Below are 12,904 nucleotides of genomic sequence, written 5' to 3'. Positions count from 1 at the left end.
TTTTTTTTTTAAGCTTGGGCAAGTAAGGGTTTTGACCTCTAATACCCTCCCCCTGCATATGCACCCGATTCCTCTCTAAGATTATATGTCAAAATTACCAAATGTTAGACATCCAACAGCAGGTGGAAGGAAGGATAGGATATGTTTTATTTAACGACGCACTCAACACATTTTATTTACGGTTGTATGGCGTCGGATGATTATTAAATCAATATGCTCTAACTTTGATGTCGTTAAACACCCCACCCCCCACCCCTAACTTTACCCTTTCCAAACGAAGGAATATTTATTTCAATTTGTCGATTTTAACACATAAAATTAAGAAGTGAAAACGTTCATTGTCTACTTTAATATATTTTTTTTTTAAATATACACATGATTAATGTGTTACTAGTATACAAACTAAACTTTGAAAGTTCTACTAACACTTTATAAAATATTAATTCTGAAATAGGAAGGTACAATTGTCGATGATACGTTGTCAAGATCAAACCGGTTTTAACGAAAGACTCTAGTACCGTATCCTCAACCGAACGTTCTTCTTACAGCGCAAAATTTCACTTAATTTTTTTAGACGAACCCTACCAATTGAAATCGGCAAACGCACGTGTTAACTGAAACTGACAACAGGCTGTCATTTGTTCTTTGCCGAGCTATGGCGGCACAGGCAACGAATCGAGTGTATACTTTTGACGATCTCCGTTCATAGCGAACACAAAGTTTTTTAAAAGTGCAATTGAGCTTGTATTTCATATTTGTACATGATGTTATAATATGGTAATCAGAGAATGTAACTTTAAATTAGCTTATATTTTATGGTCTTCAATTAATTTTTGCTAACCAAAGTTATTTCCCCCTTAATAGAATTTTTGCATTTATGGTTTCAGGAATGGAAACATTTTATAGCCTGTCCCGGTCACCATTAAGAATGGGTTTTTTCCTCCAATAATTTTACCTTGGTTTGACGTAAAAATTAAAGGTATTTTCAAAATTGTAAGAATTAAGGAAAAACATGACATTTATTACATACAAAGTCAAAACAGTTGTCAGAATGTGTACTGTCGTCAACTGTACTGTCGGAGAAAAGTCGTGCAATGAAACATAATTGATACTGTCTACAACTTTGAGCATGAGCATTTAGATATCTTGTTTTTATGTACATTACTCTCATGAATGTAATTATTATTTCCTTTTCAGAACTTACTGCGACATATTGTTGGGAAGCGGAACTGTCTGCATAAAAGATTCAAGTAAGATATATTTGTTTTTGCCAGACTCACTCTAGGCCATGGTACTAGACTTTTAACAGGTTTTGCAATGGTAGAAATTTGCGTAATTTGACTTAAAACAAAATATAAGTACTGAAAGAAAACAAAGCTCAACTTGATAAACATTTCTTTTCGTAGTTAATTTTTATGTATTATATTCTTTACAGTTCATTAACCATTCGTCCCAATGTTTGGAAATATGTAAACGAAAAAAAAACCTTCATTTATACTAGTTGCTGGACAACTGGTGTGACAAAGGCTGTGGTATGTACTATCCTGTCTGTGATATAACATATCACTTGTTGCGACTCAAAAAAAGTAGCCCATGAAGTGGTGGCAGCAGGTTTCCTTTCTTATTATCTGTGTGGTCTTTGTCATATAATCATATCGATACAATCATATAATAATAGATACAATGTGTTGAGTGTGTCTTTAAATAAACCTCTGTTTTTTCTCTTATACCATAAACTTTTTAGGTCCGACAAGGTCAAAGGTCATGTGGTCGGTATTGATCTCGGCACGACAAACTCGTGCGTGGCTATCATGGAAGGGAAACAAGCGAAGGTTCTGGAGAACTCTGAAGGAGCTCGCACCACTCCGTCGGTTGTTGCCTTCACGAAGGATGGGGAGCGTCTTGTTGGAATGCCTGCCAAGCGGCAAGCCGTCACCAATGCAGAAAACACACTCACTGCCACAAAGCGTTTGATTGGACGGAGATATGAAGATCATGAAGTGCAGAAGGAGATGTATGTCATGTTTGTTTTTTTATAGTTTGGAAATTTAGGTTTAGGTCAGATTGGTGCAGAACGAATATCAGCTCTTACCCAAAGAACACAGCATTTGTATGGTACTTTACTTTTGACTTTTAAAGGGTTATGGTTATGCCATTTTCAAGTTCCAAGATAAAAGTATTACTTTTCCGTTGATCAATGGTGCCAACTTTAGCGTTAGGCTCAACCTTAAAGTTTCGCATTTAGGTTAATTTCTCACAACCTAGAAGCACTAGATCATTGAAACTTGGTTTGTAGTGGTACCTGTGGGTGTTCATCACAGTGCATGTAGGAATTTTTGTGGGTTTTTTTTACCTGCATTGAGATTAACAACTAAAATGTAACAACTTTATTTTCATGGAATTCTTGTTTTAAAAATGTATTACTTATCTTTTTTAGGAAAACAGTTTCTCACAAGATTGTCAAGGCCTCCAATGGTGATGCATGGGTGGAAGCTCAGGGCAAGATGTATTCACCCAGTCAGATCGGAGCATTTGTCCTGACCAAAATGAAAGAAACAGCAGGCAAGTTTTAAAACACATGGAGCAGTTCATGTTGGCCTTTCATCTAATAACTCATTTAACTTTAGCTGTGTCTCTTGTTGACATAACTGTGTGTCTTGTTGACTTAGATGTGTTTCTGGTTGACTTAACCGTGTCTCTACTTGAATCCATTATTTTTATGGGTGGCAAAATCTGGTTCAGTTAGAGCACTCGCCTGAGGTGCTTGCATCATAGGATCGAACCACCACAGTTGAACCTTTATCAGAGTTTTTCCCCATCCCAACTAGTGCACCATGACTGGTATATCAAAGGTTTTGTGTAAAAAAAAACCCGGATTATTTCACTAATTAATGTATAGCCAGACTTAATTCATCATGAAAAATAATAAAAGAAAAACACTGCTTCTCTTTTTTTAATGTAATATTTAAACTGTTAACATGATAAAATCATTTCCAACGAACATGTTCCACATAGAAATTCCACATGACATCTGTATACACATTTATGTAAAAAAAAAAAAAAAAAAAGGATCGTTTCTGTTTCAGATTTTAGGTTATTCTTTTATTACTGGGCTTTTGTCTCACCCCGATAGTGTTAAAAGGCGGAATCAACGTTTTAATTATAGGGGCAGGTGGCTGTGTCATTGTCAAGTTGCTTTTAAGCAGTATAAATCAAAATATGAAATGGTGTTAACATTAAAAATATATTAAATTTTGGGACAGTGTGAAAAATTATGTTTTTTGTTTTTTTAGAGGATTACTTGGGGACTGGTGTTAAAAATGCTGTCATCACAGTTCCTGCTTATTTCAATGACTCACAGAGACAGGTAGGCTGTTATTTTGTATTGTCAAAGTATGCTGTGACTCATTTTACAGCCGACACTATATAACCATAAATAAAATGTGTTGAGTGCATTGTTAAATAAAACATTTCCTTTCCATTTTACAGTGGGGTTTTTTTTTTTGGGGGGGGGGGGGGGGGGTGGCAGTCGAGTGTCGTTCTATAATTAATGCTGGCATGTAAACAGAACAGTTTTGTGTAAAAGCAATGTCCATTTACAAATTATCAGACATTTACACTGAAATAACTTTCAGTGATATCATATATTTATCGGTGTTGTTAGCAATAAAAAAAACATTATGGGTAATTCTGTGGTTACATAAAATACAGACTATATTTATAGGGATTTATCCAGGATTTTTTGCCGTCTAATGAGATTGTAAAAATTAGCACAAGAAAATCATAGTTGTGATGATGCATACACCACTGTTAACTTAATTTATTACAACAGACATAATATTATATATATATATATATTGGGAATTTCTTGCATACAAACTTGGAATTTTCATTGCCACGTTTTTTTTGGGGGAAGGGGCTTATGTTCGGACCCACAGAACTATATAACCCATCGCATCACCTTCAGGTTTGTTTGGGGCTACCTGTATGGTCAATCTTCAGTATGTAAGAATCATTTCACGGATAGAACTTAATTTTCGATATGGTCAGCAAAAAGTGAGAAATTGTCTTAAATTAAAAAAGAAAAGTGTTTAAACATTTATATTTATTTATTGATTTCTCTGCACACGTTTAAGAATTACTAATTGTCCCAACTTTATATGTAAAATTTTAGTTGCCATCCACAAGTGTTGTCATATGCAACAAAGTCCTTTTTAAAGACTAACTAGTTGTTTGTCTCTGTTGTCTGCTAGTGTGTGTTAACTCTTTGAGGCCTGGCGGCCATTTTGGATCTGAGCCCTAGGTAGTGTTTACTGCTAATGCCCTATTGCATAATGAAGGATTTCATGAAAAAGCTATAGCTCTCAGAAAAATGCCTGTAACTTTATAATTAATAAACATATGCACACCAAATTTTGTGTGATATTTAATATTGTGTGTACCAATAAGAATATATGCTATTTTCAAATTATTATAATTGTAAAATGATTTTAATTGTCTCTAAATGATGAAAGTAAACAAAAAATTGAACAAATCTCACTTTCTTTTATTCAGTTCTACTGAAACAAAGCTGGAAATTTTGCCTTGTGGTAAGGCTTGAAACAACCCACACACAGGTTAACATTACACTGTTCACAGCCTGAGGTTGGTTCATGTCTAACACCCTGAAGGCTGCACTGCTTGCATGTCCGTTTTTTGCCAAGAACCACTGGCCAGTGTAAAAGTCCATCTGTGGCTTTCTTCTGTACACTCTCCCTCTTCCTCTTGTGCCAATACGTTCCAACTAGCTGTTTTGTCAAGTTTTGACGAAATTCCAGTTGACATCTTTCCTTCTTCCTTCCTGTCTTGGAAGTCATTTGGTGATTTGCCGATTCTTTCATCATAATGAATGCATTTATGATCGAAATGTCAATCAAAAACCAAAACAAATATTTCCACCACTTGGCTGCCCTTCGCGAAACTGAATAAGATGACCGCAACTGATCTGCCCTGTCGACTCCATTCATGTATGTAGTATAGGATTTCACTGCTTGGGGACAGGGAACATCCACTTGTGTGCCGTCTTTCTTTTTTCGTTTCACAGTGGTTCGTTCCAGTGGATTTGATAAAGTTGATAGGATATTCACTGTCCGCTTGTCATGCCATGCCACAGCTATCATGCTTCCTTCCTTTTGTTCTATTATCATTTCACCTTGGTGTTTCAACTTCGCTTGGGTTACACTGGCCGGCAAATACTTTCTATTGGTTCGTACTGTACCACAAGCATACGTTTTGTTGTCAAGAAGTTCTTGAAACAGTGGCACAGAAGTGAAGTAATTATCACAATACACACAGTGATTTTTCCCCCATATGTCTCTTGTCAAATCTTTTACAACCCGTTCACCAAGGCCAGTTTCAACAACATTGTTGGCTTTGCCTGTATACACCTGAAAGTCGTTCAGAAAACCATTGTGCGGATCTGCCCTTGCCCATATCTTTATGCCACGTTTTGTTGGTTTGAGGGGTAGGTACTGCTTGATTGACAAACGACCAGTATAGGCCACCATTGCTTCGTCTATTGACGTCACACAGTGGGGCGAATACTGTGTTTTACACTGCACACGAATAGCTTCTAAAAAAGGACAAACATGAGCCAGTTTATCATGTCCTGGTTGTCCGCGGTTCGGATTTGTAGAAATATCACAAACGTGAAAATACTGACAAAGCTTGTCAAAGCGGTCACGTGTAATACGATCGTGTACATACCTGTTGGTCGATACCTGTTGGTCGAAAAAATGCATCCATCGAAAAATACATGTCTTGATTGGGTGCAATCACAATTCCCATAAGAATATTGAATCCAATGAATGCCCGAATTTCATCTGCATTTGTTGCACACCATTTTGGATCGTCGCCATTTTGTTCGATTCTTGATTGTGCATACCTATTAGTCTCTTGGGCGATTTTCACATACCACTCGTCGGGGAATATTTGTTCAAAAAAATCTATTTCCTTTGCATCATTTCCAAGAATGTTTACAGCACCGACAGGTTGCACAAACGCATCTACCTGTATATCGGTCAGGACTGGACTCCACGATGTGGTTCGATTTGGGATTTCCGGTTCGATTTCTTCATTGCCATTCAACCCATTGTGTCCATTTCGAAGCCGTGACAGGGGTAAATCATCGCTATCGCTGCTCAGATCCACATCAGAACTATTATCTCTTCCATCTAAATCAAACGTTTCATTGGGTAGATCATCGTTGGTAAAACCATCGAAATCTGAAAGGCTTTCATTTTCCGAATTAAAAAAATCACCATTTTCCATTTTGTTTTTCAATGCAAAAAAATTTCGGAAGGAAAACGTGGTTCATCTAATGAAGCCAGTTGTAAGAACGCTATTGGTCACTAGATTGACCTTCAACCTATTGCTAAAGCTGGATAGTAATTATACTGTCCAATGAACTTTCGTTTTACATCTAAGTTGGGTCACGCCTCCAGTCGGCATTCGACAATTACTGCTAGTTGTAAACAACGCGTACAGGCGGGACTCGACTTTTAGCGTAAATGAAAATCACGACGTCAGTCGGGATTCGACTCCAAAGAGTTAATACAGGCCATGACGTACGTTCTGTTTTCTACAGTCTCACCTAATGTCCTGGAGCACCACACTGGAGGACACAAGTTTACTTAATGAATATATCATTACAAGTATTATATTGATGTTTTTCACTTATTTTTAAAGTTTCTCACAAACTAGGTCCGAGGTCAGTGAAACATGGTTTATGGTTGCCCCTATGGATGTTCATCACATTGCAACAAATATTTTGTTTTTGATGCTTTTTGTCTTGTTTTTGGTGTGAAATTCGGATCAGTGCACTGCTCAGTTTCATACTTGTGTGTGTGTGTTTTATCTGCAGGCCACGAAGGATGCTGGACAGATTTCGGGTTTAAATGTTCTGCGTGTGATCAATGAGCCTACAGCTGCCGCTCTGGCCTATGGGATGGATAAGACTGAGGATAAAGTGTAAGTTGATCTATAGTCCGTTCCATCCTCGAACAGAAAAGTATTTTGTAGATAACTTCAGTTTTGTTTGACGTAAGAAAAAAAGTGAAAGTGTTTTGGAAATAACAAAAAAAATACTATTTTTGTGTCCAAATTTAGAAAACAATCGGCTCAGAAATAAATAACTTGTAGTCATTTCCATAGCATTTAAAAAAAGGTGTTCCCCATGGGATGGACTGTAACTGTTATTTGTGAAACCTGTTGCTATCGATGGCCTTAAAATACATATAATAAACAGTAAAAATGTAGGGCTCTCATATTACCTATATTTTCTTTTTATACAATAATTGTATTTTGGTTGTGTGCCATGTTTTACCAAAAGGAACAGATTGAAGCTTCTTCTTTTTTTTGCTTTCAAAAATTGATTGCTTAACTTTTGAAAAGCTTTTTAAAGTTTACGTTTAATATTCGTTGTCAATTATTATTATACCTAATATACACTAGTTTCATGAAATAAAGGCATTCCAGGGGTTTTGCCAGAGGGTAAAATGGGTATGGTGCCATACCCAAATTGTTTGGCAATTTAGTTTTTTAAGTTAACCTTTTAACAAAATTAATTACTCTTATCATTAATGTATGATTTTCTTAACCCTAACCCACACACACCCTGTTGACTGTGATTGCATTCAATTGCATAGCGCCATACCCAAAAACACTGCTTTTAAGATGAAACAAATGTTGATTAGCATGTTGTTGATATTGTATTTTCTTATGTCATGTTATGACTATTTTCAGAATCGCCGTGTATGATCTCGGTGGTGGAACATTTGATATTTCAATATTGGAAATCCAGAAAGGTGTATTCGAGGTCAAGTCGACAAATGGGGATACATTTTTGGGTGGAGAGGATTTCGACAACCATCTCGTTGAGTTCTTGGCTAAAGAGTTCAGAAGAGATGTACGTATTTAATGATTTATTGCTTGTGTAACCAATTATAGACACTTCCACTTTTGCAAGTGTGTAAATAAGCGTGTTGTGTCATTAATACCCGTGAATTGTTTGTACATGGAAACTTGTAAATAGTATCTATTGAAAACACTATTATTGTTAAATATATGGGTAAATAAACAAATTAGAAATAATTCTTCAGATGAAGAAAAAGAGGGTGGGATCTAGCTCAGTCGGTAGACGTTCTTGCCTTGCAGGATCGAATCCCATCATTAGAACCTTTTTGTAATTGGGTTTTCTATTTTCATTCCCAACCAGTACTTCATGATTGCTATATATATATTAAATGCTGTGGTGTGTGTTGTCCTGTTTGTGGGGAAAATGTATACAAAAGATTTTTTGCTTCTGATTGCAGAATGTAGGTTGTTTTTCTCTCGGACCAGTAATAAATAAATCAATGTGCTTTTGTGGTGTCGTTTAGCAAAACTTTAATGAAGAAAAGGTAACTCAGAAATATGTTCACTGCATCTTTACATAAAACATTTGGGTTTTTTTCTATTTTCAGCAAGGATTAGACATAACAAAAGACAAAATGGCAATGCAACGATTACGTGAAGCTGCCGAGAAAGCTAAAATAGAATTGTCTTCATCTCTTCAGGTTTATATACATTTATACTTTCATACAGTGTATAATGCGAGTTAAGAGAAAACTTGTCTTTTTACTGTCCATGGTTAAAGGCATATTGTCACAGACCACTGACCTATTTAACGAAGTATTACCTGAACAAAAATAATTTGATTTGTCCCTAAATGTACTTTATTCAACCATCTTCATAACCACCATACTCCATTTATTAATGACATTGTAAAAATAATTGAATTATTGCAATGGTCCAGAGAAGATTGACATGGATTTCATTCCATCATGGTTCAGTGAAAGTGATGCAATAGCTAGATTTGTTTTCCAACAGTTAATGCAATTTTTATTTATTTATCCATTTTTAGAGAAATATGATCCTTAAATCTGTGACAGTATGCCTTTAACATATAAACTTTACACACTACATGCAGTGTTCGAGATTAACAGTATCCCGATATACCAGACTTCAAGAACCCAGTATCCCACCAGGATTTGGACAAGATATAGACGGGACGTAGTCCAGTGGTAAAGAGTCCTGCCTAGGATCGATCCCCGTCAGTGGGCTATTTCTTGTTCCAGCTAGTGCACCATGACTTGTATATCAACGGTCGTGGTATGTGCGATCCTGTCTGTGGGATGGTGCATACAAAAGATCTCTTGCTACTAATGGAAAAATGTAGTGGGTTTCCTATCTAAGACTGTCAAAATTACTAAATGATTAATAAATCAATGTGCTCTAGTGGTGTCGTTAAACAAAACAAACTTATATTAATGGACAAGATAAAATAGTTGATTTTACTTTCGAGTACCCTTTCTTATCTTAAACTATTTGACATGTTTGTTACTTCCAGTGCACAAAAGTAATATGATGAGTTTAATAACTTGTTTGATCTGTAACTAATTTGGTCTATATAATATGATGTACACTATTTGTATTTTTTGTTTTATTTAGACCGATATCAATCTTCCCTATCTGACAATGGACTCGAGTGGTCCTAAGCACATGAACCTGAAGCTGTCCAGATCGAAGTTTGAGTCCCTGGTTGATGGTTTAATCAAACGTACCATTGGCCCTTGTCAGAAAGCACTTCAGGATGCAGAGGTGAAAAAATCTGACATTGGAGAAATTATTCTTGTTGGTGGCATGACGAGAATGCCAAAGGTATGTAAAAAAAAAAATTAAAATAAATTTATAATTTGCATGTTACCGCATATTTTGCAATGGCTATATAATTTATTTTTTAATTGAACCATGCAAAGTACTATCTGCATTAACAATTTTGTCAAATTAATATTGTATGTATTATTGTATATGTGTGTGTGTGTGTACAAGCATCTGCAATAAATAAAGTTCATAAAACATGTGGATCCTCAGTGTACACCATCACTTGTAGATTTAAATGTCTTCTCAGATCTGGGTCTGCTTTGTTTTGTGCATCTTTAAAAGGGGGCGGGACGTAGCCCAGTGGTAAACTGTTCGCTTGATGTGTGATCGGTCTTGGATCGATCCCCATTGGTGGGCCCATTGGGCTATTTCTTGTTTCAGCCAGTGCACCACGACTGGTATATCAACGGCTGTGGTATGTGTGACAGCGGGTTTCCTCTCTATATATCTGTGTGGTCCTTAACCATATGTCCGATGCCATATAACTGCATCATTAAATAGAACATTTCCTTCCTTCCTTCCTCTTAAAAATCACATGGTTTATTATATTTATAGTTTAACCATTTATATTGTATTAAAGCTGGTTAGTGTAAAAAAAAAAAAAAACCTTTTGTTTTTTTCTCCAGGTACAGACAGTAGTCCAAGACTTGTTTGGCCGTCAGCCCAGCAAGTCTGTGAATCCAGATGAAGCCGTTGCTATTGGAGCGGCTATTCAAGTAAGATCTTTTTTCAAAATCATTTCAGATTTATGTGTGGCATTTATTTTAACTTGTTGAATGTTCTTATTTTATTTGGTATTTTATACAAAATGTTCAGTAGAGAGAAAACATGGAGTTGGATATCATTCACTACCAGGTTATTTTTCTTTGTGTTAACAAGATAAACTCCTAATTCCCATGTTTAATTCTTTCTATATTTTCTACAGTTTATAGGAAGAGATACAGCAAAACACTTAAATATCTTTGTAGTGTTCCCATATGTCTGTTATATACAGGGTCTACCTCTGTCACTCGCCAAATTCGCCAATTGCGAATTTTTAAAGCAAATGGCAAATTTTATTTTAATTTGGCGGGGAAAAAATTCATGGTATATTGACATTTTTAAAGAAAATAACTGATTTTCAGCAATTTTTCAAGTTGAATAGACAATTTGGCAAAATATTTTTCTCACCCAGAGTTAACCCTGAGATACTGGTGAAATATGTTCACTTTGTAATTTTATTAGTTTTGAATCGTTCATATTTTTAAAGATGTGTTTAAATTTAGTTATTTGTGTAACAGGGAGGTGTTCTGGCTGGAGATGTAACAGATGTGCTGCTGCTTGACGTAACGCCACTGTCCCTGGGAATTGAAACACTAGGCGGGGTCTTCACCAAGCTGATCAACAGAAACACCACAATCCCCACCAAGAAGAGCCAGGTATATTTATTGTTTGTTCTTTTATGGGGCGGGATTTAGCTCAGTTGGTTGAGTGCTCGCTTGAGGTGCTTGTGTCGCAGGATCGAACCACCTCAATGGATCCATTCAACTGATTGGGGGGGGTTTTCTCCCCGTTCCAACAAATGCACCACAACTGGACTGCTTTCCTGTATGTGGGGAAAGTGCATGTAAAAGATCCCGTAATGCATTAGGAAAAATTAGCGGGTTTCTTCTGATGACTACGAGTCAGAAATGCCAAATGTTAAGACATCCAATAGCTGATGTGCTCTAGTGGTGTCGTTAAACAAAAGAAACTTTAACTTGTTCCTTTACCTGATTAATTAGACATACTGAAAAGAGGTGGTTGACTCATTAACAAACCATAAGAGAGGTACAGAACTTTACAGAGATTGTGGCCGACTAGTATTAGTATTACTTATTTAATGCGTTTTCTTCTTTAAAATATCAGTGTCATTCAATGTTACTGCTTGTCTTAATTTTTGTAGCAGTCCAAATTATATTTTGGTCCCAATAATTTCTTACATATGAACAAATATATATTAAATAAAAAAATATATATTTTAGGAAATGAAAAGACATTTAAGCAATTACCATTTTTTTTTTTTAAATTTATTATATAAACAAACATTGGGTTGATTAGAAACACTGGATACTTTCAAACTTTATTTCGATTCACTCAGGCCGTCAAACGACAGCATATGAGGACCCTGATACAGCATACAGAGACACTGATGTTCTGAACAAAAATAATTTATTTAAAGTGGTGTTTACCTGAGAAAACATACATGGTTTGTTTTTGTGTTTGGGGTGGGATTCAGCTCAGTCGGTGGAGTGTTGGCTTGAGGTGCTTGCATCGCAGGATCGAACCACCTCAGTGGATCCATAGACCTGATTGGGTTTTTTCTCGTTCCAACCAGTGCACCACAACTGGACAAAGGCCATTGTATGTGTTTTCCTGTCTGTGAGAAAGTGCATATAAAAGATCCCTTGCTGCATTAGAAAACATGCAGTGGGTTTCCTCTGATGTCAGAATTACCAAATGTTTGACATCCAATAGCAATGATTAATTAATCGATGTGCTCCAGTGGTGTCATTAAACAAAACAAACAGGCCTCGGTGGCGTCGTGGCAGGCCATCGGTCTACAGGCTGGTAGGTACTGGGTTCGGATCCCAGTCGAGGCATGGGATTTTTAATCCAGATACCGACTCCAAACCCCGAGTGAGTGCTCCGCAAGGCTCAATGGGTAGGTGTAAACCACTTGCACCGACCAGTGATTCATAACTGGTTCAACAAAGGCCATGGTTTGTGCTATCCTGCCTGTGGGAAGCGCAAATAAAAGATCCCTTGCTGCCTGTCGTAAAAAAGAGTAGCCTATGTGGCGACAGAGCAGGTTTCCTCTAAAAACAGTGTCAGAATGACCATATGTTTGACGTCCAATAGCCGATGATAAGATTAAAAATCAATGTGCTCTAGTGGCGTCGTTAAATAAAACAAACTTTACTGGGTTTTTTAAACAAAACAAACTTTTTTTTAACTCTTGTGTGTGTACTGCCACCATTCCAACCAGAGGGCACTGTATGTTTTTGTTTGTCTCTGTCCTTCCTTCTGTTTGTCCAACATATACTTTTTCCAAATTCTCTTATTCACCAACAGCTCAAGATATTAAGCTGACCATTTCCATTTAGTTTTAATATATAATCAAAATAGAGTTACAGATAAAGTT

General features: G+C 36.4%; 1 protein-coding gene across 1 annotated transcript in view; it reads left to right on the top strand.

Moving 5' to 3' along the window:
* LOC121382841 (stress-70 protein, mitochondrial-like) overlaps nucleotides 1-12,904 on the top strand; it is a 39,732-nt gene that overhangs the window by 9,279 nt on the left and 17,549 nt on the right. Inside the window, exons 2-11 of the mRNA XM_041512469.1 lie at nucleotides 1,198-1,250; nucleotides 1,745-2,014; nucleotides 2,438-2,562; nucleotides 3,294-3,367; nucleotides 6,902-7,008; nucleotides 7,783-7,945; nucleotides 8,502-8,594; nucleotides 9,529-9,738; nucleotides 10,368-10,457; nucleotides 11,022-11,159. Of these exons, the coding sequence (XP_041368403.1) occupies nucleotides 1,198-1,250; nucleotides 1,745-2,014; nucleotides 2,438-2,562; nucleotides 3,294-3,367; nucleotides 6,902-7,008; nucleotides 7,783-7,945; nucleotides 8,502-8,594; nucleotides 9,529-9,738; nucleotides 10,368-10,457; nucleotides 11,022-11,159 (1,323 nt within the window). The remainder of the gene's footprint in view (nucleotides 1-1,197; nucleotides 1,251-1,744; nucleotides 2,015-2,437; nucleotides 2,563-3,293; nucleotides 3,368-6,901; nucleotides 7,009-7,782; nucleotides 7,946-8,501; nucleotides 8,595-9,528; nucleotides 9,739-10,367; nucleotides 10,458-11,021; nucleotides 11,160-12,904) is intronic.

The sequence above is a fragment of the Gigantopelta aegis genome, chromosome 10 (genome assembly GCF_016097555.1).
Source record: "Gigantopelta aegis isolate Gae_Host chromosome 10, Gae_host_genome, whole genome shotgun sequence".
NCBI classification, from domain to species: domain Eukaryota; kingdom Metazoa; phylum Mollusca; class Gastropoda; order Neomphalida; family Peltospiridae; genus Gigantopelta; species Gigantopelta aegis.
This window is presented reverse-complemented; position numbering and strand designations above follow the sequence as displayed.